The sequence below is a fragment of the Bactrocera latifrons genome, unplaced genomic scaffold, assembly GCF_001853355.1.
Source record: "Bactrocera latifrons isolate USDA-ARS-PBARC rearing strain unplaced genomic scaffold, ASM185335v1 scaffold_5, whole genome shotgun sequence".
Classification (NCBI taxonomy): domain Eukaryota; kingdom Metazoa; phylum Arthropoda; class Insecta; order Diptera; family Tephritidae; genus Bactrocera; species Bactrocera latifrons.
In genome coordinates this window covers 3,662,088-3,689,063 of record NW_017537156.1, presented here as the reverse complement: position 1 = coordinate 3,689,063, position 26,976 = coordinate 3,662,088, and the positions used below count along the sequence as shown (strand labels likewise).

Here is a 26,976-nt window from a genome sequence, read left to right as displayed (position 1 = left end):
TACTGAGCATCTTTCTCTTTGACACCATGTCTGATATCCCACGTGATCTGTCAAATACTAATGCATGAAAATCCTAACCTCAAAAAAATCACCCGATACAATTACCATCGTCGAGAGATTACTTTGAATTAACATATGATTTGAATTATAAAGCAAATATGAATAAAGTTTTCGCAGTTTTCAGTCTTTCAAATTGTGAGATATTGTGTCTCTGCAGACGGTTGAAGGGATTTTTTAAAACATGCAGTCGATTTTTTCTGTATGAATAGGCCGCACAGTTTTAGAACTCTAAACATCGCTGATGCTGTAGCCCATTAGAATTTTTATGTGCTTTTAATTTCGGTCAACATAATCCCTCCAGCCTTCCAGGGATATGCAAATGCCTTATTGCTAAGAATTTTTTAAAACGTTGTCTCGGCTGTAGAAGATAAGGCAACAATTTATCGGTTGAAAGGCAGTCACTTTGAAAAGTCGGCTCTGCAATTATCATCGGTCGTTCGCCTGAAATGTACTCCAAGATGATTCTGTAACGTCTTAATGCTAATTGCTCTGTTTTACCACTGATACTTACACTGAAAACTTAAGCTGAACCCCTCGTCCCCTAACCTTTCACCTTGAAGCTTTATAACAAAGATGTATATATGTACGGTACAAGCGTAGCGTTTCTTAATAAATTATCTGCAAATTAAAAAAATAAAATGAGAAAGCAGAAAAATATTGCTTTCCATCCAAGAAGACCTGGTTTCTTGCTCTCCATTGCGTCATCAACTCGTACATCATTAAATAATTCCAGAAGCTTACGAAAATCCATGTATAAATTCGTCTAACCACTTATTTATTCATAGACATAATTTGTTTTTGTTTTTGCATATTTCTCATAGTAAATTTATGTATCTACCTTGTCACCAAATTAATATTGGTGTTCGCATTTACACGTTGTTGGTTAGAGGTTCTCTAAGGAAATATGTTATATGTGTTAATCAACCCTAATAAAAAATCCATTATTTTCCATTATCTAGTATCAAATAATATAATCTTCATCTCAGTTTATGTTTTGTACGTTGTCCAATATGTGTACCTAATAATATGTCCACCGCTGTATAGGACATTTGACCCGAAATTATTCTTAAACTGCGACTTACAAATTTTTATAGCTTTTAACAACAAAAACAATGGTTATGTAAATGCTACACCTGTATTTCAAATCCAAAATGGCGTAAACAGCAACAATTTCCACTCCTACCACATTCTGCCGATTGATAAAGACAGTGATTTTAACGCCAATGCAACATCATTGAATTTATATAACCAGCCGCTAATAACCAAAATGACACTCAGCGATAAAGCAAATCTCACCGCCATCACGTGGGCGCATGCGGTTAATAGTCAGCAAGAGCTGAGCGGTGCGCTCAACAGTGAGTAGAATCAAGTGCATTTTTTGTACGCAGTCACCATGACGTATACGTAACTTCAAATCACTGAGTTGCTTATACGCACACATAACTAATCGTATTTGATATGCATGTATAAATGCGTTTCTAGGTAACATTAACATGATTGAGGCGGACATTGTGCTCGGCAAGCTTAACAACACTGGTGACGATTTGCCAGTGATGGCGCATCCGCCAGCCAATTCCTCGGATCTCTCATTGACTGAATTCATGTTGCGCATTTTGGAGCACAATGAGGCGCATGACGAGAATGCGAAGGCTGTCAAATTGGACTTCAAGTCCATCGAAGTGTTTGAGGGCTCGCTGAATATTCTAAGTGAACTGATACCATTGGTAAGTGGATAATGTCAAATCGAAATTTTACGCAGAACAGTAAACAACTGACCCAATTTTCAGTGATTATTTAAGGATAAATTTTTTTTTCTTTTTTTCCGTATCGCTTAGATGACTCAACCCGTTTGGTTGAATGCGGACATAATACGCGGACCTGTAAATCAGACCAGCACTGTACCGGTTCATCCGGAGCGGTTTTTCGCTGGCGCTGCGAAATTCGAATCAGCCGTACTCTCGATTGGTTGGACGACACGATGGGGTGCCAATTTCACAGACGGTGCTTACACGGAGCAGCAAATCGACGAAATGCTGCTTGCAATCAAAGTAAGTACTATTTGCTTTCTTATTGTTGCCGTTGAAAGGATTTTTTTTATTTTTTTGCTTGATTAGAATAACAATGTAACCGCCAAACAACATCCAATCACATTCCCCGTGCGCGCTGGTATTGCCGCCAACAGTTTGGAACAACTGCATGCGCTGGTGGCTGCTGTCAATGAGACTAACGAAAGCTCACTCACCATTTGGTCATCGGCTGGTGATTTCGTTGATGTGCCGAAGTTACGCCAGCTCATTTTCTCGTTTGGTTTTGAACGCGTATATTTGGACGTACCGGCGGATTTAGCCGATCAATTGGGATTGGAACGCGGGGAAACTGGCAGTGCCGCCAGCAGATTGCCGTCTTTGCTCAGTTTTAGCATTGTCAGCGCCTGCTTGTATTTGACCAGCATGTGGCTTAATCGCATTAGGTTGTAAGATTTTTTAATCAGTGGGCAAATTCCGGGAGATGGAAAACACGGTACTTTGAAAAGTACGAAAAACTCTAAATAGTTTTTGAATATTCAAAATTTTAAATACATATACTATACATTTAAAATTAAATCCGAGCATTTTTCGCATAAAAAGAAATCATAAAATCACATCTCATCGCGGCGTTAGAGTCACCAAAGCACTGGCCAGGCACTGTGTCTGCTTTATTTATGTAGAGCCCGCTGACCGCCAGCTTAGCGCGAAGGTAGCTAAAAATCTATGACGACTTTTCTGGTTACATGAATCCGACTATCGGGAGAGCAGTATGTAATGGTTATGAAAAAAATTTATAAAATTTTTTTTTTTAACTTTTGACCAAGCATTGACAAAACGCATCCTTTACTAAACAAGTGAAAATAAAACAATTCTTATTTATATTACAATTTTCATTTTACATTTTATTGACATAATAAATACTTCATTACATTAATCGATTTCATATTTTGGTTTTTTATACGGGAAAGTTTTCACCCTATCACGTTTTGCTGTTCCAGTTACTTTCTCACATTTTGTCGTGCTTGCTTTTAAAGCTTTGCATTAACGGTATACTGGAAAATATTAAAAAAGACCAGCTTTGTACTTAATATAATTTGTTTTTCTTTCTTTTTGTTTTTAATTTCAAGAAAGGGCACACAATTTGTGTTTGAAGTGAAAATACTTTTTGATTTTGAGCCTTACAAACTAGAGAAGAGAGTTACTGCTTCACATATATGTGAATATGTAGATTTGTATGCATTTATTGTATGAAGACATAATGCTTAAGGTATAAGGGAGCATGAAAAGTGATAATAAACTATTTTAATTTTTAATACCAATAAATTATTTTTTGTTTTATAAATTAACAATGTAGGTATGCAGATACATTAATTTAGAGTCGTAAGGGTTTTTGAAGAAATTGCAAATTAATTATAAAGCAATACAATAGGTATATGGATTTATATTTTCCGTGGCTTCAAGCACTAAATTGTCATTTTGGGCTGTGTTTGTTATTTGATTTTAATTATTTTGTTATACAAATGTCATTTGATTACATGGATACCATTGCGGAAGTGACTATGACAATGTTGGAAAAAATTATTTTATATAAACTTTTCATATGAATAACGTCTATATGCTAGAAATTACTTTAATTACTGTTTTTGAGGTTGCATTTCATTATTTACATACATACATATACATATATATAGTTAACGTAAGTAGAGTTGCATTCTTAGAAACTTAAGCTATACTTGCTTGGTCTCCTAGTTGCATTCAACAATGGCAGGCGCTCACATAAGGAGCATTTGAAGAAAAAAAAACTACTACATATGGAATCTACTAACAAACATAACACATACTATCTACTTATCACATCAGCACGCGGTGTTGCGGGTCGCAGTAAGCTTTCGCTTAACGGCACATCGTTTTGTAGCACTTCACTACCTTGGTTGTAGCCCAACAGCGACACAACTTCCTTCTGTGGCTTTCTTAGCGGCGTTAGCGCTATCGAACGCGTTGTGCCATTGACAATGGGATTGAGTAGCGCGTTTTTACTCTTCGGATCGCGACAGAGTTGTGACATATATTTTGTTGGATACCAACAAATGAGCAATGTACCGACGGCAAGCATAATGCCGGTCAACACTTGACCTAGTGTCATCATTAATGGTACCAAAGCGATTTTCCTGGCGATATCTGGTGTAACACGTACGCGCTCTTCGGCCCACATGAGCGGTATAAATGTACGTGGAATTTTGTCGAATGGACTGTGTAGAGAAAAAAAGGACATATTAAAATTGTTATAAGTAAAGGTTTAACGTTAGTTAAACTTACGCCATTCCAGGTACGGGCGACATGAGATAGTTCGCCTGGAAGCCACCGCCCACGTCCATGGGCAGACCAGCATTCGGTTCCAACGTCATGAAGAATTCATGCTTTAAGGGATCAGGTGACAGTCCCTCGACTGCTTCCAAATAACTAGGATCGGCTTTGTAGAAATGTGGAAATGATGTATACGTAGGCGAGTTATATTGGCAGGGTGCTAAATTCATTACACCAGCTTTTTCACATTTTCCATTTACGCAAAAACATTTCATTTCTGGATATAAAGTACCTAAAAAAATTAATTATTTTAAATTAATGCATACACATTAATATATACATACATATTAATTAACAACTAACTATATGAATGTGTAAACTGACCCTAAGCTCTACGCTTATATTTACTGAGTGTGATCGCGGCATAACTGATCAAAACAGCTGAGAGCAGAGTAGAGTTTGATAAAACCAAATTTCTTTAACATACTAAATATGTGATTATTTTCATTTGTTAAGTGTTATAATTAAATATGGTGTTTTTAATAAGTCTTAAATTAGAAAAATTAAGTAAATAAACGTGGTAAGTGCTTTTCATTTAACAATTAAGTAAATACTTCTTGCTGATTATGTAGTAAGCCAATAATTTATTATGCAATTTACTTATTGGAAAGTGAATATAAATTTAACTTCTAATTAAATGAGCTTACTTATGACCACAACTTACCATTGTCAAGCGCCCTTTCAGTAGCGGCATATTTGAACGCGGTGACTCCGTGAATTTTCACCGTCTCAATATAATCCAAAGGCACCGCACGGCATAAATTCTGCAAAAATATTTCTATCGAGTCTGTAGGTACAGTATTTGGTGGGAAGAATTCTCCCATTGAACCTCTAACACGACCACATTCACCTTCATAAACGGTTTGTGTTTTGTGATTCCATTCGTTAATTTGTCCAATTTTTCGCAGATCATCTGCGCCGGTATGTATATTAAAGTGACCGTCATATACTGAACTGTCGTTGCGCTGTACGAAACAAGCAAAATAATTATGATTGAAAATTATGTTGATTGGTTGAATTTGCGGAGACGGCACGTACCGTATATAACCAGCCTACTCGATCGAATGGCACCACAAAATCTGCAGAAAATTTAGATACAAAATTGCCCATTGTAACTAATGGATCACTATAACCGGCAAATATCCATTCATTTGCAGTTTTTGTAATTGATACTTCTTCTCTGTACACTTTTAAAACATTTCTCAATATACTCTTTTGAAAGTATGAGCCATTAATGGCTTGTAAAGCGGCACCCTGTGTGTTAGAAAGGATACAATTTTAGCAAAATGTTAATTAATGAATGTACCTTACAATAAGCACTTACATGCGCCACTGTATTTACTGAGGTTACGCGATCAGTGAGTTTTCCCTTACTATTCGCTTCATCGAAATAGAATGCAGCATATTTACGATATGATACAGTATTATTGTTCTCATGCCAAACCATATCTACCTTATCTGGTTTTTCTCGAAACCGATATGGGCCTAACTCCTCGAAACGTGGCTTCTTGCCGGACCCAACGTAAAAGTCTTCCGGATTCGTCCAATTGAATAGATATACATCAAAATTAAGTGGTAATGGTGAAACTTTCCAGTCTTCATATACGGGTGATTTGGGACTTAAAGTCATTTCCTGAAAAAATAGAAAATGTCAATCAACAATTTATTCACTAGAAATATGTTATTCAGTTATGGCATCCAAAATTACAAATATATATTTCAGATTACAAAATTTAATATATACTATACTTAAATGGCACATAGTGGTAGTGGTAGTAGCTCAATATTTACATTTGATATACGTAACCGGTGGGTAATTCATTTGAAAGAGTTTAGCGATCAGCTAGCAGGAAATTAGTGTATAATTAGAATTGTTGGGAATAAAATTAGTTAGTCGTCATAAAATAACATTTGTGATCGAATTAGCGCTTCAGATGAAATTTGATTTACAACTGAAGTTACTTTAGCAGCTGTGCAATTACATTGAATTGCACTTTATTTTGACATACTCTCAGTAGACTGGCAAATTATGAAAAATATAACCCCCTGAACCAGTGATAAGGTATTTCTACTCCCAATGTTCATACGTATTTTCAATCGCAAATGCAATTGTAGAAAAAAATAAAAGTATTGCATATAAATACCTGGAAATATCTGTATAACAACATATGTACATAAATATGTCGTCAATTAAATTACACGATTTTTAATTATTAAATAGCTCTAAAAATTTGATTAATTAATTAAGTCATGTGAAAATTCAAAGAATTTCTAATTAACTGATAATTGAATTCTTACAATGAATTTTATATTTGTTAAGAAATACATACACTGGTGGCTAAATAATTTGAAACGATTTTCTTTGAACAACGTTCTGACAAAAAAGCACCCGGAAAATGTGCCTCAAATTTTGTATTTCTAATCAACTTTCGTGTGCGATTGTTGGAAAAGGCTTTCGGCGGTTCACTTTATTCAAAAACACAAGCCTACGAGAGATACAAAGACGGTCGATCTTTGAAGACATTCCTCGTTCTGGACGACCTTTGACCTATTCAGCTGATGAATTTATTAAAAAAAGGATATGATGGTGGAAAGTCATCAGACAAATGTTAGAGAGATGGCAAGAGAGCTCGACATCTTTTGCGAGTTCGTTTAAATGAATTTGGTAGTTATTTTTGGTATGAAATACGTTCCGATAAAGCTGCATTTTTTTTCAAAGGAGTACCGTAAACAGGTCTCTTCGGACTTGATCGTGCGAATTCCGATTCTACATTCATGGAGAGCATTATAACTACCGATGAGACATGAGCTTATGAGTTTAACGGAATGGAACCCGTTTTCAAGGCTTATAAAGTGTGTTTCGAGAACCGGAAAAATCGTTGGCATAAGCGTATTACATCTGATGGTGATTACTTTGAAGGGGACAAAATAAATATGCATAAATAATTAAATATTTTGCGTTTTATTTGTTTTACTTACAATTTTCGTGTACTTTTTTGTCACAATTATATGTGAAAATTGTGCGTAGGCTTTTTATATTTATAAATTACTTCATATATTCGTATGTATTTTCACTATGAAAGGGGACTTTTTTTCGAGATAACAGTAACACCAATATTATTTTACTTGAAAAGGTATTAGTAGTCAATTAGGGTGCTCACATAGCAACGTGTTACTTTTTCTCGAGACTACTGCAATACTTAGTATTATTACGTATTATTTCACTTTAAAGTATATGTATCTTAGTCGAAAAAGTCTTTTCGTATTTTGTCAATACATGTCGTTGCAGTCATATATCTCCTGTGCCATTGTGTCATACCATATAATGTTGGAAAGATGATATATTAAGCTTCACTTAACAAAAAAAATAAATTCGAGGAAGTTGAAAAAAAGTTAAGCTACTCAAAAATGAGGGAAAATAATGAAGAAATTAGCTAAATTTAAAACTTTTTGTATAAAATTTGTGGAGTTTACGAAGACGATGATGTATCAGTTCGTGTAGCACAACAATGGTTCGCTCGCTTCCGTTCTGAAAATTTCAAAATTTTGATTTATCCTGATGGAATAATGTCTCTAGCGAAAAAATGACAAAAAATGGTCGACCAAAATTATACAATATGTTTATTTATTTATTAATATAAATATAAAAAAAATATATAAGTTGAAGTTTGATTAGAAATACGAAAGGACTTTTTCGACTAACCAATATGCTAGTTGCAAAAAAACATGTATGTATGTACATATGTTTTTTTGCATTAAATTGGCAAATAATTCAAAGTCAACGTTTTTTTTCTATTTGAATTATATATTATAGCACTTTTAATTTTTCAACTATTTTCACTAATTATATGCACAATATTTGCTTGCATTGAGGTCGGTTTACTTTTTAAAAGTAAGGTTTTAAAGTACATATGTATGTACATAGTTGTTTTGTGTTTTACCGCCAAACCGCAACAACCATAAATTGATGAAATTGTAGTTCATACATCTTTAAATGTGTGTATATGTATATTCATATTATGTGCAGGTGCTAAAAAATATAATACAGCTTTGGAAACCCCACATTATAATACTTAAGCATTAAGCGCTTATATGGCGGAAGAACTTTTTTGTGCCAAGAATAAAACACGAAAAAAGTATAAATACTAATACATATGTATGTGTGTAGGTAAATAGAAATTACGCGATTATATTAAATAAAAAATATACATACCTATAAATCTACATAAAGTATACAATTTGTTATCGCGCCACTAATTTTGCAGGTGTTCAGAAAGATAAGGCATAATCAAAGAAAAATAGCATTTCGGCGCAATACATATGTACATGCACAGTTATGTACCCACAAACTTACATAGCAATATATTTACGCAGCTATAACATTTCTCGATTCGCATATTTAGAGTAGCGACTGTGAGAATCATTCTTTGGCTATTAAACACTTGTTATCGGCGCATGGGCCGCAAGTTAATCTTTCTTTCAGCTTTTGCAGAATTAAAGCCATTAATTCCCGTAAGACCATATACATACATATATATTGTTATATGTTATACATATATATATACATATATATGTATAACCGCATTTAAAACGGCAATATCTGCAGGTATTTAACTGTGCCCAAGACAGTAAGAAATATAATAATTATGAATAAAAACGGCACTCGCCACGGAAGTTCGGCCTCCTTAACTTCAATACGCGACATGTGTGCTCCATTAAGGTAGAAATTTATGGCGTTTGTCGAAAATGTATTTTTTTTTAACGAAACTGATTTTTGGGTTTTTATTCCAAACGTTGGTAAGCTAATTAAAAATTACGATGAGCTCAATTTGCAAATGGATGTAAGAATTTACAAAAGATTTAATTTTGCCTGAAAAATAGTAGATTTACAATAAAAAAAATACTGCAATGCAATCGAATTCTGCCAACAATGAACCCATTCGATGATTATCACAAATATACATATAGATATGTATACATGTGTATGCAAAAACACTTGTACTAAATGAATCAGTTTTTTAATTGTAAAAACTTTTTCTTTGTTTTTTGGTATTCTTATCACCAAAAGGAACAAGAAATGGGCTATAACAAGAAAAACGTTAACTTCGATTGCACTGAAGCTAAATACCCTTCACAGGTGCATTTCTATTAATAACTATGTGTTCAGTGTGTATGAAAGCTATGTGCTATAGTAATCCGTTCTAAACAATTTTTTGGAGATTACATTGTTGCCTTAGAAAATAATTTATACCAAATTTCGTGAATATAGCTTGTCAAACCTGAAAGTTTTCCATACAAGAACTTGATTCCGATTGTTCAGTTTGTGTGGCAACTATATGCTATAGTTAACCGATCTGAACAATTTCTTCGGAGATTAAATTGTTGCTTTAGAAAATAACCTGTGCCAACTTTTGTGAAAATACATTGTGAAATGTAAAAGTTTTTCATAGAAGAACTTGATTCCGATCGATCAGATTGTATGGCAGCTATATGTTATAGTGGTCCGAGGAAATGACGTTTGCAAAATTTCAAAACGATATCTTAAAAACTGAGGGACTAGTTCGTATATATACAGATAGACAGGCGGACATGGCTAAATCGACGATCGATATGTACCCACAATTTAATGGAGGTGTTAAAAGACATGCTTATCTTAAAAATCTGCCGTATTGATCAATGTATCGTATCGTGATTTAAATTAAAGAAGGTTTAGTTCTGTTTGAGTTATCTTTTTGAAGTCAAAACTTTTCCAAACCACACAAAAAGGTGGCACCCTTTCAAGGCACTAGCAGAAAGTGAAAGCATCCGATGGAATGTACAATTGTGCCTTATGGGAAATAGGCGTGATTGTGAACCGATTTCACTCGTTTTTACACCGTAATATGGGAGTGTTATGATAATGTATAACATTGTTGCAGGGAGCAAGATGAGGTGGAAACATAAGGCACTTTCTCCTTCATTGTCCAGCTTTCGCCAGACTAAGGTTGAATCATCTTGGTTACCTTCTTCGAACTCAGCGAATTGACTTTCAAAAATTTTGACCAGCTTAATAAATTTGTGACTGGATCCGTACTTAGGAGTTCTGGGGATCACAACGGACAGGCGCCTCTAGCAGTTCGTTACGTATATCCATCTATTTACCTAACCTAACCTAGAATGTGATATAGCATTATAAAAGCGGAGGTGATTATCCAATTTTCTTCGTATCTCATACGGGGGTAAAGTTTGTGCAATTAGTGGTATTACAAATAGACAAAACCACTCCAATTTTTCAAAAACTGTATATACTTTTATGTTCACCAAAATTTTAGACTCCCTTGATCCCGTAGACAATCAACAGGCGGGCTTCCAAAAAAAGGTTTCTGCCGGTGGGAAGAATTTTTCTGCTTAAAATGATGTCAAAACCCACAAAAAAGTACTTTTACTATAGATGAATAAAATAACATTTTAAAAAAAAGGAGTCTTTTGTGAAAAAATTTACAGTAATTCAAATCAAATCAATATCTCTGAAACTGTCTGCAGAATCAAGAAATTTTCGGAGAATTATCTCAAATAAATATATGTCTACATATGTACAACTCGGATACGCGAAAATAACGATTTTTTGAAATTCACCAGTGAATAAAACCCTTAAGTGTAATGTCTCCTCTGAAAAGTAATCTAAAAAACTTTTTGTTATAAAAATGTGTTTCTATAATTTTTGAAATACGTCAAAAGGAATATGAAAACTCCAAATTGGTTCATGGTCACTTTAAGTACCAGCTGTAGAAAAGTGGTTATATATATAGTATACTGTTTTCAACACGAAGTTCATCAATCACCTTATCGAAATAAAACAAATCCGGCTACTACATGTGAATGAAATAAAATTTCATTAAACAAAACTTAAATGGCCAAAATTAAAAATTCAGATCTAGAGTATAGAAGGTTTTGTTTGTATATGTATGTATGTATGTATAAATTACAATCATACACGATTAAAGCATTATAATGGGTTATAAAACTTGAACTTTGAATCCAAGAGCATTTATGTTAAGGTAAATTATATTTTTAATTCGGTTTGTGTCTTTCTGAGTAATGTTGTCTATACTTTTTTTCTCAAAATATTTCAGTAGCTAATTGAATTGTGCTAATTAAACTTCAATGTAGATTTTTGTACAAAAAAGTGAAATGCAATGCAAAGAAAAATTAAATTAAAAATCTTGTAAGGATTTTAATATTTATAACAAAGACATCTAAGATGAGGTTTACATTTGTATAATTATCTTATTTAAAATAAAGTCGAATTAGGCAATAGTATAGTACTACTAACCAAAGTTAGCACCTGTATTTATTTTATTCCAAAGATTGTTTTTTGTTCGACCATGAATCATAACTGTTAATGAGGCAATCGATCAACCGATAGATATTTGTTTATAGGGTGGTCCTATACTATTTACAATTTCACGCGCAGTGATGAGTTTAGAAATAGAAAATCTTAAAATGCATAAATTCAATAAAATAAGCTTAATTCAAACATAGAAAACCTAATCCATTGAATTTATGGGTTATGAACATGTTATATACGGAGAAAAATCCCTGAAAGAGATATTTAGCTTAATTAAAAAAAAAAACACAGTTTGCTTAAAAAATGGCCGCGTGAGGTAGATTTTTGGGAAATTTTATGTTGCGCAAAAATCTACGTAGTAAAAAAAAATGTATCATAACCAGTTCGAAATTTCTGGTGTTTAAATATTTTTTATCTTGTTTTTAATATGGTGAACTTCGAATGCTCACTGATATCTTTTAAAATTTAGCTAAAAAACCTAGATAAACTAGAAATATTTTTTTCTTTGTATATAGTTTCATTTTAGGTTAGTTTTTGCCACTTCCTAATACTACATACATACACTTTAGTATATATTTGTAGTATGTATATGGTAAATATCCTTGTCACGTATAGTTTTATGAATCACTACATAAATTTTAAGTATTTATACTTTATCACTTTTATCATTATCTGTCGGATTATTTCTATATCATGGTTTTCCGATTGAGTAACATTTCCGGCTACATATTTGGCTTTGTGCGTAATAAATGTCTGAGAAAACAAAATACTCGGTCATTTGCTGGAAATTAGCGTTATGCAGTTCGGCACAGGTGTGCAAATTTATTGATAACAGTTTACTTTTTGTGATAAATGTGCAGCTGTTCACACAAAGAAGTTATGAGACGAGTAATTTTATGCCGATAACATTTGAAAGCTTTACGAATGAGAAATTGCATTTGTATAACGTAATTTGGTTATTTAGTAATAAAAAGTACCTTAGGGATAGACTGAGATTTTCAAAAAATCAAAAAAAAAAAAACAGAAAAAGCAAGAATGGTCGGCCTAAAGTATAACTTTTGGTTCTACAAGCATTAGTAAATTGGTAGAAAGTGAAAAAATAAATCAATCCGAGAAACACGTTTTTTCGAAACTGAATTTTTCAAATCGTGTAACTATTTTGTAAATTAAGAGATTTTACCATGTTTTCACTAGAAATTTTAACTGTGTCTCAAAATTTTTCATAGAAATCTATTAATTTTTCAATAAAAATGTAGCATTTTTTTACAAGTTCGCCATTTCGCCAAAAAATGTATGCAAAGATCAAGGGATACGTTTGTTTGTACTTTAGCAGCAAATCTTATGCAGCTTAATTAGCTTATCCCATTTCTTATAAGTTCTCGTTTGTTAGTTTGGAATATTTTAGGACTCTAGACTAGAATCCCTTCACTTTCTTAACTGTAAATGAAAGCTTACATATTGTTGTTGTAATAACGGGAGTTGACCGGATAAAAAATCCAGGTCCGGCTTCGTTACATAGACACCACTATCGTGGGAACGGTAAACTTACATATTCAATATGCGTTGCGCTATCTATATAAGCTTCTCATATGAAATGCTTCGGACTGAGGCTTAATTTAGTTCATTACCAATTTTTCTTACATGAAAAGAATTCAGTCTATTGACTTACCTTAGCACGCAGGCGCGTGAATATATCAATCCAGTGTGCGAACAGGTACACGCCGCTGGTGAAGATGAGTGCGCCCAGCGCAATAACACTGAGTCGCCAAATATAGCGACAGTTTAAAGCAGACATCTTTCAGGTAGCACTACCCTGATATATGTAATCACTTCTTAGTTGAATGTAGATATACTTGGAGCCGCGTTATAAACGATACAACGGTAATACGCGGAAAGTTACCGCATACGTTTGTATGTATTTATATCGGGTGATTTTTTAAGAGCTTGATAACTTTTTTAAAAAAAAAAACGCATAAAATTTGCAAAATCTCATCGGTTCTTTATTTGAAACGTTAGATTGGTTCATGACATTTACTTTTTGAAGATAATTTCATTTAAATGTTGACCGCGGCTGCGTCTTAGGTGGTCCATTCGGAAAGTCCAATTTTGGGCAACTTTTTCGCTGTCTCTTATACACATCTAGATGTGTATAAGAGACAGACTTACGGGTCCATTTCTTGAGATGAATTGTTCTCCGAAGTTTTCCCTCAAAATGGCCATAGAATCGCGAGCTGTGTGGCATGTAGCGCCATCTTGTTGAAACCACATGTCAACCAAGTTCAGTTCTTCCATTTTTGGCAACAAAAAGTTTGTTAGCATCGAACGATAGCGATCGCCATTCACCGTAACGTTGCGTCCAACGGCATCTTTGAAAAAATACGGTCCAATGATTCCACCAGCGTATAAACCACACCAAACAGTGCATTTTTCGGGATGCATGGGCAGTTCTTGAACGGCTTCTGGTTGCTCTTCACCCCAAATGCGGCAATTTTGCTTATTTACGTAGCCATTCAACCAGAAATGAGCCTCATCGCTGAACAAAATTTGTCGATAAAAAAGCGGATTTTCTGCCAACGAACCGAACACTGATTTTGGTAATAAAATTCAATGATTTGCAAGCGTTGCTCGTTAGTAAGTCTATTCATGATGAAATGTCAAAGCATACTGAGCATCTTTCTCTTTGACACCATGTCTGATATCCCACGTGATCTGTCAAATACTAATGCATGAAAATCCTAACCTCAAAAAAATCACCCGATATTTGCACAACTGTCTTGGTTATTATCACACGTAACTCGAATGCGTTTTAGAAACTAGAAAAAACAAACGAGAAGGAAAAAAAAATACTTTTTATACACTTTATGGGAACTTTTTATAAAATACAATCACCTTTTATAAATATATATGTATTTGTGGATGTCTTAATAATAAATATATTCTAATGTGCGGCGCGTAACGCGTCCGTTCGTTCGACTCCCACAATATAGACTGTTAGTTAGCGCTACATGCATAAATGAGCTGTGTGACGTTTTGCAGTGCCATGCTTATCAGCAATTATGTATAGTCGTCGAAATTCCTCCGATAAGCATTTGGACTTACCGAGGCGGCGTGAGAGATAATGTCAGTAACAGACGTACGTATTTTATATTTCAATATTTGCGGTGCGAGAGTCGAATTCTTATCGCTATATGAGTAAGTTTGGCGAAAAGGTTAAAATGGTTTTGTGTCAGCTATCAACTCTCCCAGCATGATTCATGTAGTATAATCAGTAAAAAATTATGAAAAAAAAAACTTGTTTTCATAACATATTTACGCACATAATGGGTGTGTATACTTGTAGATATCAAAAAAATGCTTGTCATCAGCTTTTATTGTCCGAATTACTTGCAAATTCAGCTTGATTTAAGATAAAACTTCAAAAACATATATACATAACTATATTTAGATATTGATCTCGCACGTTGTGGCTTTCACGTGAAATTTAATTATTCACAGACCCAAAGATCAATTTTACCCAAGAAATAGAAGCCATGATATCCTTCATCAGTGTATTTCTTATAGCACAAAATGGTACAAAACGACCATTATCTTGATTTTGATCGGTCAGTAGTACTTATATGGTTCTTAGGTTCATTTTTATATTTCGGGATTTGGCAAACCTATTTTTGCAATCTGGCATCCAAAAAATGTATCGTGACTTAAATTATTCATCTTGACCAAAAAATTAAAATTATTAATTTAAATTAAATCTTTTTTACAAAAGTAGTTTCAAAGTAGTCCGATATGGTAATTCTGACAAATGAGTAGCTTCTTGGGAAAAAGGACGTTAGCAAAATTTAGATCGACATTTAAAAAACTAAGGGAATAGATGGCGTTAATACATATAAAAATACGGGCAGACTGAGAGACGGAGATGACTAAATCAACTCAGCTTTGCAGGATCACTGACGTCACGTTTTGGGTGGGGCAAACTTAATATCCTCTTTTAAATTTTACAATTAAATAGTACACCGACGCCTCGAAAAAGTCGGAGGGAATTGGTGCAGGGATTGTAGGACCACGCACAAATCTCCTCATATCTATGGGTAGTTTTCCGAGCATATTCCAAGTATAGGTCTTTGCTATAAGTCGGTGTAGAGAGTTAAACCTGCAACGCAACTATCGCAATAAACGTATAGCTGTACTAAGCGATAGCCAAGCCAAGCCAAGTAGGACAGGAACCTTTCATTGTGGTTGGTCCCCACTCCGCAATGATGAAGCAGTGGGTAGCGAGAGCCATTGGCAACAGCTTCTAGGCATGCGCTATGCCAAGTTTCAAATGGGTGGTTACAACCTTAAAAAGTTTAGATATGTAATCAACCTTACAAGGGAAAAACTCAGGCTACTTGCCGCCTTCTCCACTGGCCATTGTAAGCTCAAGAAGCACTTATTTAACATGAGCCTAACTTCTTGTGCGAATTGCCGTTTCTGACTAATCGCTAAATATATGCTAATCGACTGCACAGCAGCCTATAGGCGCAGGATAAAGGCCCTTGGATCCATGTTTCCAAATATACCCCTAGCAGTATATTGGAATTTATCAATTTGCTGGGGCTAGTTGAGACGTTGTGACTTAGGAGAGGGCACAACAGACGATAGGCCCAGGTGCAATCGTCACTTACTTATTACTTCTTGTACACCACTGTAAAATATGGAACATAATACTGTCGCAATTGTGTTTGTGAAAATGTTAAGGGAAAACTAGCCATGCATCTTTTTGAAAGTAGTAATCCTCCACTGAAATATCATAACTATTTACCAATAATTTTTTTTTATTCTTCAGAGAAAATGTATTTCCAATAAATAATATATAATAACAGAACTTTTCCATTTCAAGTTCCTTGAATCTGTCTACCCAATCACACTTCAAAACCTACATTTTAATAAGCAAACCGATAGTACTCTATTTACCTTGTCTTTAATTTCGATTTCTTTCTAATATCGATGGTAAATATTGCTGAATGGTATTTTTTTTAAAGTATTTATTTATTTATAAAGAAATAAGCCATAAGGAACGACATTAGTGTGGGCAGTTCCTATAATCAGTGCAATTCAATAGCTTTTATCGTAAACATTCTCAAATTATGGTTAATTTGCGATTGAAGAGGGTAAATAAAGAGAGTTTAAGTATTATGTGTTGAACACAATGCTCGCGACATCTGCCAAATATTAAAATACACATGTTCTTATGGACACAGTTATTTTGACAGCTGCACGACTACACGACTGCAAGCCGACTATTGTCGTTCTCGCTAACTTCAATTTAATCCGATATTTGCCAACGACAGTAGGACGACAGTAGAATGGAAGATAGAGAGATGAGGTAGAGTGGTGATGCCATTAATAAGTAAAATGTAAAATTATTCACAGCTCTAACAAACTTGACGTTATTTTACAAATAAAAGCATAAAATAGCGCTGTTACATCATTTGTAATAACAATTGATAATTTAAAGCAAAAATATTTACCTATTTACTTATTTTTTGCATAAAAAATTTCACTTTGAACAAAATATAAAAATTTCATTGAAGTGCAAGGTATTAGTACCTATGGCCACAACGAAATTGTATACATGCAAAATGGACAACTGCGTTGTTTTGCGTACGTGCCGGCCATTGTTATGTTGCTGCCCTCTCACAAACGTTCATGTGGAAGGATTCACAACGCCATTTTCAGTTCACTGCCGTGCTGCTGCAGTCTGTCGCGAGCATTGTGTTCAACACATTACTTGCGGGGAAATATAATATAATCACAGCGCTGACTCAAGTTAGAGCTAAGCTTGGGCAATATGCAGAATAAACAAATAAAAATTATGGATCATTTACGAAAATATTAGTTCATTCACATTAATTTATAGACATATGTAAATGTATGACGTATCAATTTCATTAGTGAGCACTACACACGCATCTAACCTTATTCAATCAGTGAAATCTAATACACCTACATACAAATGTGTAAATGTGTGTGTTTGTGCACATACTTGCAGATATTGAGAAACTACTTAGTAACAATCTGTCAGCTAAATTCTGATGAATTTAGCCAAGACTCCTTCTTTCTGTAAGGTTTATCAGAATTTAACTAACAGATGGGTGCTAATGAGATATTGAAAAAACGGCCCTGAATAAAAAGGTTTTAGAAAGCTTGTTGTTGAAATAATTTTCTGAGCAATGTGGCCACCAAGGTGATACATGTGTAAAAGTAGCTTTTTTTCTCTTATAAAATATTTTACTAAAATTTTTTATTGTTACACACATTCACAATTAACAAAGAAATTCCAAAATTTTTGGAAAAAAATATTTTAAACTCGTCTATTGCGACGCCATTTCCGGTGACCCCTCGAAAAAAAGATACGCCTGCGTTGTCAGGACAACTCCTTACAGCATCATTTAAAGTAAAAAAACCTTAAGGCGCTATACCAGTGTGACGCATGAAAATGTAGGCGATTTTCGTGAATTTTTTAAGATATTATATTATTAATGGCTGAAAGTACGCCATTGAATATTTCAAACGTAATAAGGTATGTTTTCATATTTTCAGCTATATTTTAAGCTATTTTTCAAATATGTTAAAAAATAACGGAGTTATGGGAGGTGCCAAAAAAAAAGTGCCCCAGCTGCCGGCATGATTCCGGCTGAATGAGTAGGTGAAGCCAAAAAAAAATTGAKAAGCTTATTAAACTGAAAAATATTTCCTATACAATTTTGCGACATTTCGTTTTTCAAATAGTTGTAACCGAAAAAAATCCTTCGTCCAAGTCTTTAAGAATTGTGTTTTAAAGACCTGTGTAAAATTTCATAAAGATCGGTTGAGTAATTCTCGAGAAATCTTGCCAACCGACTTCAAAAAACGAAACTATTATTCGAATCAACTTGAAAATTTAGGACAATATTCTAGAGGTGTTGAAAATTTAAAAAGATAATAAATTTTTTTAATCCTATGTAACCACTTAAACTAAAAAGGTCTAACAAATATTTATGCTAGTTATATTTTAGAGAAGCGTTGCCACCTATTTGAATAATTTGAGTATTTTCTAGTATATAACTCGAATTACAGAAGGCAACTTTTTTACGGTATAAAAAACTACCTCTGAAATATCCCTAATGCTTATCATGTTCCCCACTAAGTTTGGTAATCGCGATACATCCATCAAAACTTAAGTTCTGTCGTGCGCAGTTTTACGCACATAAAATTTTATGTTTTTATTGTCTAAACATCATATACATACATACATATTTATATTTAGTCAGTGCTATAGCGAATTTTGCAAATTATAGATAAAATATCTGTAATTTGCTTATTTGCACTCTAATGTTATTGAAATTGTTTTTATGTATTATACAAATACACATTATCAATTTATAATTAAAACGCACTTGCATAAATATTTGCAGCGAGACATTCGATAAATTGAAAGTAGTCAAACCAGTTCCGAAGAAACTGTCGCCATAATTCAATTAAAAACATGTACAGTAAACAAAAGTGATTTATGTATGACTGGGCACGCCTACACATAAAAATCGTAGGAATGATTTTACAAAAGTGATCTTCTAAAAGCTTTTGTAACTCTCCATACGTAACGCGCTAAACAGACAGGAACAATAGTTTACCAAAAAGTCTGCAAAACCTATTGCATATATGTATGTACTACATGTATATATAGGTTATGTATGAGATTATGTATGTATATATGTACATATGTATGTATGTWCCATATAAACCTACAGAATTAAACTGAGTTCATTAATTGTTGTATGGTGTTCTGTATGTGCTTCATTATCAGTCATGAGTCGAGCTTTCTCATTCATTTAAGCATTTAATATGCAAATTATTATATTTATTTTTTATTTTAAAATGAATTTTGTGAATTGCTCCAGAATAATAACGAGAACAGACAATAATTGGCAAGCGAAAAAGCGTAAAAATTGCAAAATTGACAGCTGCCGAAAAGTGAGCTGTTTGTTAAGTCTACAGTCTCGTCTAAACTTTTTAGTACGTACCATCCTTAAATGGTAAGGTTAAGAATACCGAACAAATTTTGAAGTTCCGGTATTTATAAATTTAAAAAATTACGGCTTACTACAAAAATTAATATTTAGGGTACTCACAACTTGTCATAAAGCATCGTAAAGTCTTAAAATAATAATTTTTTACACTTGTTTAAAATAATTGTTGTTGGATTACATACAAAAATGAGTTTACACAATTACAATTTTCAATGCTATGTTTTCGAATCGTTATAACTATAATATAATTTATGAGACTATATGAAACCCCTAATTAATTTATAATAAATGGGCTTCTCCACTTGTGAGTTATAAAAAATATATAAGTATCTTTTGCCCATATTTGAGAACATTAACTGAAAATTTCGAGCTTTTCTAACTAACGAATAGTTTCGGAGATATGAGCGTATTTGTAAGAAATGTTAAAAGCTTAAACGCGTTGAAAAAAATGTTTCCGGACCGACTGGGCTGATCGACTAGAAGTTTTCACACGACCTTTTTAGATATACGATATTTGATCAACGATCGAAGGTATAAGAATATTTTATATAAATTTTTTATGCCTTGAAATGTAAATTTCTTCGGAAAAAATACTTTTTTGGAAAGGCGGCATAATGTCAAATATTAACTTTTAACTCGACCTTAGATCATTTGGTGTATTTATTTATAGGATTTTTTTTGTTCTTGTATTTAATATATTTTTAAGCAGAAAAATCCTCTTCAAATACATATTTTATTAGAATTTTGCATTTTTACAAGCATACACTATTAACAAAGAAATTCTGAAACTTTTGGAAAAAAAATGTATTATATATATTTTAAACTCAGCCACTGCGACGACATTTCTGGTCACCTCTCGGATGCACCCGCTTTGGCAGGATAACTCCTTACAAGATCATATAAAGTGAAAGAATATACGCGTTTTTTGTTAAAACCTTAATTTAGAACATGGACGAAGAAAAAACACTGAAATTTGAATTTTTTGAAAATTTGGATTTTTGAGAGATATTTTTACAAAAATATGAAAATTTCAGTGAACATTTTACGATTTTTTTTTCAAATTGTTGTAATCGGAAAAAATCCTTCGTAGTTCTCGAGAAATCTAGCCTTGAGCGCACAAGTTCTCAAGGCTGTATCTCCGAAACTATTACACGGATCAACTTGATAATTAAGGACAGTACTTTATTCTTTGTAAAATTTAATAAGACGAAGAAAAAATCGATTTTTTGAAGCCTGTAAACCCATATAGCCCCTTAAACAATTCGTTAGACATCTCTCGAATTAAAATCCTCTAGTGAATAAAAAATTTCGATAAAATGTCGTAAAATTGGTTTGAAATATCCCGAAATAGTAGTGGAATTCGAAATGCCAAAAAGGCATGACCTAGTTTGTAGTATATACAATAAATACATAAGTAATTGGAAGTCAAGGTCTGTTGGGCTAAATTTATTTCAATTCGAATCTGGGTAATTCTATTTAAGGCATATGTCCATATGGTATACATATACATACATATATGGATAATATTGATGAGTATATTTTTATGTATGTAGATATGTACTTAAGTATATAGTGTATGTATGTGTTTTTATATATATTATATAAATATGTATGTCTGCATGCATATACATACATATGTATATATTATAAATATATATATTTTTTTTAATCTACCCGCTCCTATATGATGGCGTATTTATTGAACTTGTCTGATTGTCAGCGCAAGATGTAAATTAATTCAACCAATTGAAAATTATTAGCTTTGCGCTCTCTTCGCTTGAAATGTGCGCTGCAAAACGTCAAACAAATTAATTTTACTGCAGTTATTGGTAAGATTTTTATTTCTATAAAACCAAGCACGAATGAATTTATGAAATTTAATTAAATTTTATATTGATATAATTAATTTTTATTTTATTTCAGCATTACAATTTTGCTTTGTCGCTCCCTTCTGAGGATGGACTTGAAAATAGAAAAAAAATCGCCTGTTAATATATGCACATATATAGAAACAAATAATAACATATGTATTTATAAATATCTAAAATGTTAAAAAAGCAATTTGGTCGATATTCAAAATTATTTGCCAAAACAATGGAAGTGGAGAGTAAAAAAATATTTGTATGTGAGTGTAAAATGTAATGTGTAAATGCGCTTGTTTGTTTTGTGAATAAAATATTTGTATTAAAATTGGAATAGAGTACATATGCATGTATATACATACACAAGTGACAGCAGCGGGCGAATGTAAAACAAAGCGAAAGAGAAAATAATATTGTGTTTACTAGAGTAATTTTTAAATTAAGATTCAATTTTTTAATGTTCAAAGTGTAATAATGTGAAAATAAAAAAACCGGAAGAGCGTTGTAGAAAAATATTTCAGTTCGCTGATTATGAAAGTGTGGTTAATTCAAATGTTGAAAAGTAGTGGTAACAGCCGGCGTAAATGAAAAAACAAGCGACCCGTTGGAAGCGGCATACACGGAGAACAAAGAGAGCGTGCACGAAATTAAGAAAGTTTGGTGACTGAAAGGTGAGTGGAAACTACATATATCAATTCAAATTGTATTACTACATGTTTTTTTCATTGTTATGACCAATAAATTTGGAAAGACGTGAGATATGATTTGAAATATTCAAACATACATCTGTTACAAATGTCTTTAATATGTATATATACATACATACATACTAATARTTGCAAACAAGAGACGCTGATATATGTATGTACATACATTGTAAATAATATTTTTATATTGTTTGTTCCTATTGGAGGCTTTAATTTAAGCATTTAAATTCATAATGATAGCAGCGTTTTACTAGTCAATAGTTGCCAGACTAAGAACGCCCGCTCAGAACTTTAGAATTTGAACAGAACAATGCTTTCTTTTGTTTCAATTACGATTATGGTAACCACTTTCAAGGCAGACATATCGCATTATTTTGCGATTTTTTATTTTATTTTTTGAAAAGTATTTTATTTAATAATTAAATAAGGAATGTACATTCCTAGAAACTAATGTACTTTTTAATCGACAATTCATTTTGAAAAATCTTTGATTCTTATGAGTGGGAAATCAATCTCCGGCGGGACGGTATCTGGTTAAGACCTTTCTGCTAAATATTATGTCAAATCCAAATTTCAAAAGTGTTTATTATGATCAGAGGATTAGAGAAGATTTTAATTTTTAACAGAATGGCGGCTTTCCAAAAAAGTCCTTTTTGTGTTAAAATTTACACCTCAGAGTGCCTTAAGGGGCTACATGGGTTTCCTCGGGTAAAAGCAGCCTTTTTTTCAAAAATTTTTTTACGAACATACACATTATTAACAAAGAAATTCTGAATTTTTTGCAACAAAATATTTTTTAACTCGGCCATTGCGACGAAATTTCCGATGCGCCCGCAAGAGAACTCCTTACAGGATTGTCTAAAGTGAAAAATACTACGTGTTATAGTTAAGAACTTAACTTAGAACTTGGACGAAAAAAAAAGAAAATTAGATTTTTGGCAGACATTTTTACGAAAATAATTAAACTTTCAGTGAAAATTTCGAGACATTTTTTTTTTCAAATTGTTGTAAGGGGAAAAAAAATTATTCGTTCAAGTCTTTGAGAATTGTGTCTCAAAGAGCTGTGGAAAATTTCATAAAGATCGGTTCGTTCTCGAGAAATCTTGTGAACCCACAGTTTCGATGAAAATTTAGGGCAATATTCCAGAGGTGTCGTAGAATTTAATAAAGTAATCGATTTTTTGAAACCCATGTAACCCTTTAAAATTATATGGTAATTACTAACAATTAATTGTAATCCGAATTTGTAATGAGCGAATTACATATATAATGGGTTATAAACCCACCGTCTTTTTTGCACAATACCGCTACTTTTTAAAAATAAACCATGCTATTATAAAGATCATACTTACAAATACATATGCATATGTTATTTAGGTATATATACTACTCTACCAGACTACTCTAACGTTTTTTGTTTTTAACATTTACTCTACTCCATGTAGAAAGTTAAGCGTAATGGCGCTATGAAGTTTGACATTTGACTTGTTACTTAGCTTTCCACCCAGCATCTTACATTTAGACACTTTAATTTTTTATTTAATTGGCGCCATAACCAACTCTGCTACTAAATTATCAAAATTTACACTAAGTGATCAATACCTTGAATTATATATAAAAAAGATATACACACGCTCGTCTATATCGGCATATTTAATTAAAGAAGTATTATTCAAATGTCATGAGACAATTTTGCTTGTTGTTTTCTGGCATTTTAACAGTCCACAAGTATACACAATACCAAATTAATTTATATCGGCATATGCTTTATAATACAACTTAACATAATGTATACATATGTATGTATACATATTTATATACAAGCAAGTGCATTGCACATAAGTATGCTTAATTTCGTGGCCGAAAGACCAAAATCAATATACAATTTCGGACAAAGTAGTATATTGATCTTTGTGAACTAATTCGTCATGTGAGAGAAAATATTTATGAGCTAGAAAGTAAAATACGTTACAGGGTGGTTCGAGTTGCGCCGTATTGATCAATGATATATACATATTTTGGTGCATGCAAGAAAATAAAACTTTTTTTTTAGAAATTTTAGACCAAACCACGCAAAAACGTAAAATGTTTTAAATGTTTATATTTTGGGAATTAACGCATTTTACACCCGCTTTTGAATTAATAAGTTAGAATTTAATATATCATAGCTGCCATAAGAACATCTGTAATAAAAATAATAAATAAAGTTTAGAAGTGAAATGATGGCGGTCTTGGCGTTTAAGGTAGGCCTTTTGGTTTAAGACTTCTTCCGTTTCTGCAACAGTCGGGTATAAGTAAGCGAAACGGACCATGAAAATATCTGGCAATGTTTGTGCTGCAACGCTTCAAGCCTAGTGAATATTTTTCTGATAGTATTCGACCAACTTTGTAGCAATATAAACATCTTTAAAGTAACATGGAAGAAAAAAAATCCATAAAAGCTAGCTTCTGGATTTGAACGCAGGCTTCTTATACTTTTGATGACATATGTATGTATGTAAATTCTCAGCGTGACCAGCTGAATGGATTTAGCCATGTCCATTTGTGGGTCAAAACTCTCTCCCTAAAATCGGAGAATGATAGTTCGGTAATAATAAAAGACTGGCGAAAAGCTTAGATGGTTAATAGATCGCTTCACATAGGGTTTTTCTGGAAAGTAATAGGATTTATTTTTTCCGCCACGACTGTACTTCGGAGCGTGCGCAAACCGACTGTATTCGGTAAAGGGCTTTCCTAGCTAACGAACTAGCGGCTGGTCAGTGCCTCCGAACACCTAGACAGTCAGAACAAACATTTTCGCTGTCAATGCCAAGTTTTACGTGGAAGTCCTCAAGGGATTCAAACGAAGGGTCAATCGGATCCGACAAGACATGCAACCTTTCTTGTGAACAGCTAGCCCCGCCGGATTTTGTTTGTGCCCTTGCCTGAAAATACCACTAGAAGGCAACCATTTTGAGACGACAGAGGCTCTCAAGGCTAATCCGGAGAATGCCTTTCGTAATATCTTCAATGCCAGGAAATCGCGCTGGCAGCGCTGCATCGACGCATGAGGAGCCTATTTTGAAAGGTTTTAAAGAATTGTAACGATTGGTTCAATACATTTTTTTAAATCAACTCTGTCCTATTACTTTCCTGACAAACTCTATAGAGCCCGCTACTAGCATAAAAAAGAGCTCGGAAAATAGTTTTAATGTTATATGTTAGTTGGAAGGAAAAACTCGATCAGGAAGAAATTGTGGATACACCACTGATAGCTGTCATACAAATTGACCTCTTTTTATACCCTTATTTTGTAGTAAATAAAGTTAACGCTGTTTTTTTCATCTCTTTTCATTTGCTTCTGAAACGAATATTCCATTTAAAACATACATATGTTTTTTTTTTTCAATAAATTAACAGTGTTAATTAGGTCCACTTCTTGTATTTAAATGCATATACATATGTAAATATGCGTATTTGAATATGTAAATATATATACAGACATGTATAGAATAATGTTCGTCTTGACAGCAATGAGCGTCGTCTGTGCGTTAATAAAGCACACACACGCATTCATAATATGTATATTAGGCTATTTAACACATGTACATACATACAAATATAAACAATTGAAAGAAGTTAACACCCACTTTAAGTTAACAGCGAAAGTAAACAAATTTTTCGGCGCACAAATTTCTTGAATATTTGCTATGAATTTTTTAACTTTATGAATTTGTTATTACTTTATTAATTTTTTGTCGATTATTTGCTTTTCATTCACTGAAATGCTTATAAATTTTGTTATCAAAGAATATCTTATATTTTTTTATATTAAAAGCTGAATTTGCCTGCAATGTGAGTGCTGCTGATCACTGAGAGCGAATTCATACCTACACTCATACATATTTACTTATTCACTTACATATGTGCTTATAATCAAATACATGATTGTTTTTTTTTTTAATTACTATAAGCCTCACATACCCAAGGGCAGCATAAATACATACATATTTATATACATGTTATTGCTATTTTCACATATTTTTGCATTATATTTTTCTTACTTTTCTTTGTTGCTTTTCTTCTTATACTTATTGTGTATTTCCTTTGAGTTTTCGACACTCTTTCACACACAAGTTCACAGTCATATTTATTTATACACTTATTTTCATTTTATGTACTTTTTTTAGAATGCACATTCTTCACTATAGCTATGTGTATATAAACATATATATTTATATACATATTATGTATATATTTATATATTTTTACTAATTTCTCACTTTCTTATTTGCGGAAGAAAAATCACAATTTTGCATTTCATACTTATAATGTACTTATTTTCTTGCTTTGCCACTTTGCATACACTTTCGCCACCACTGTACGTGTAAAATGCGTTTGGCTGCGTAGACATAGGCGTATTTTCCCCACTTGTTTATTTCATATTACAAGCACGGCGTCACACGGTAGCCCTCCTCTATATTGAGTTCGGTTAAACGCGATTTATTTTGATAAAATTTTTTTAAGCAAAATTTTCTTGAAAATTCACGTTGCAGCGACCACACGCTCGCGACTGTAATATTTCGACTATTTTGTTATTAACAA

At 33.0% G+C, this 26,976-nt stretch overlaps 2 protein-coding genes across 7 annotated transcripts in view; one reads left to right on the top strand and one right to left on the bottom strand.

Moving 5' to 3' along the window:
• Nucleotides 1–2,974, top strand: part of LOC108973699 (protein FAM151B) — a 7,128-nt gene extending 4,154 nt beyond the window's left edge. For all 4 annotated transcript variants that reach the window (XM_018941121.1, XM_018941123.1, XM_018941120.1 and 1 more), the window contains 4 exons: nucleotides 1,155–1,415; nucleotides 1,543–1,784; nucleotides 1,896–2,108; nucleotides 2,175–2,974. In XM_018941121.1, coding sequence (XP_018796666.1) covers nucleotides 1,155–1,415; nucleotides 1,543–1,784; nucleotides 1,896–2,108; nucleotides 2,175–2,537 — 1,079 coding nt within the window. In that variant the 3' untranslated portion in view covers nucleotides 2,538–2,974. The remainder of the gene's footprint in view (nucleotides 1–1,154; nucleotides 1,416–1,542; nucleotides 1,785–1,895; nucleotides 2,109–2,174) is intronic.
• Nucleotides 2,963–26,976, bottom strand: LOC108973697 (protein croquemort). 3 transcript variants are annotated; one of them, XM_018941112.1, is made up of 7 exons: nucleotides 26,698–26,976; nucleotides 26,436–26,582; nucleotides 5,776–6,084; nucleotides 5,490–5,705; nucleotides 5,116–5,416; nucleotides 4,404–4,683; nucleotides 2,963–4,336 (listed from the first exon to the last, which is right to left on the bottom strand). In XM_018941112.1, the coding sequence occupies exons 3-7, from the start codon at nucleotides 6,079–6,081 to the stop codon at nucleotides 3,928–3,930; spliced, it is 1,512 nt and encodes a 503-aa protein (XP_018796657.1). In that variant the 5' UTR covers nucleotides 6,082–6,084; nucleotides 26,436–26,582; nucleotides 26,698–26,976; the 3' UTR covers nucleotides 2,963–3,927. The 3 variants fall into 3 exon arrangements, with proteins under 3 accessions (XP_018796657.1, XP_018796656.1, XP_018796655.1); XM_018941111.1 differs by lacking the exon at nucleotides 26,698–26,976 and having other exon boundaries at nucleotides 26,436–26,633; XM_018941110.1 differs by lacking the exons at nucleotides 26,436–26,582; nucleotides 26,698–26,976 and adding an exon at nucleotides 13,448–13,754.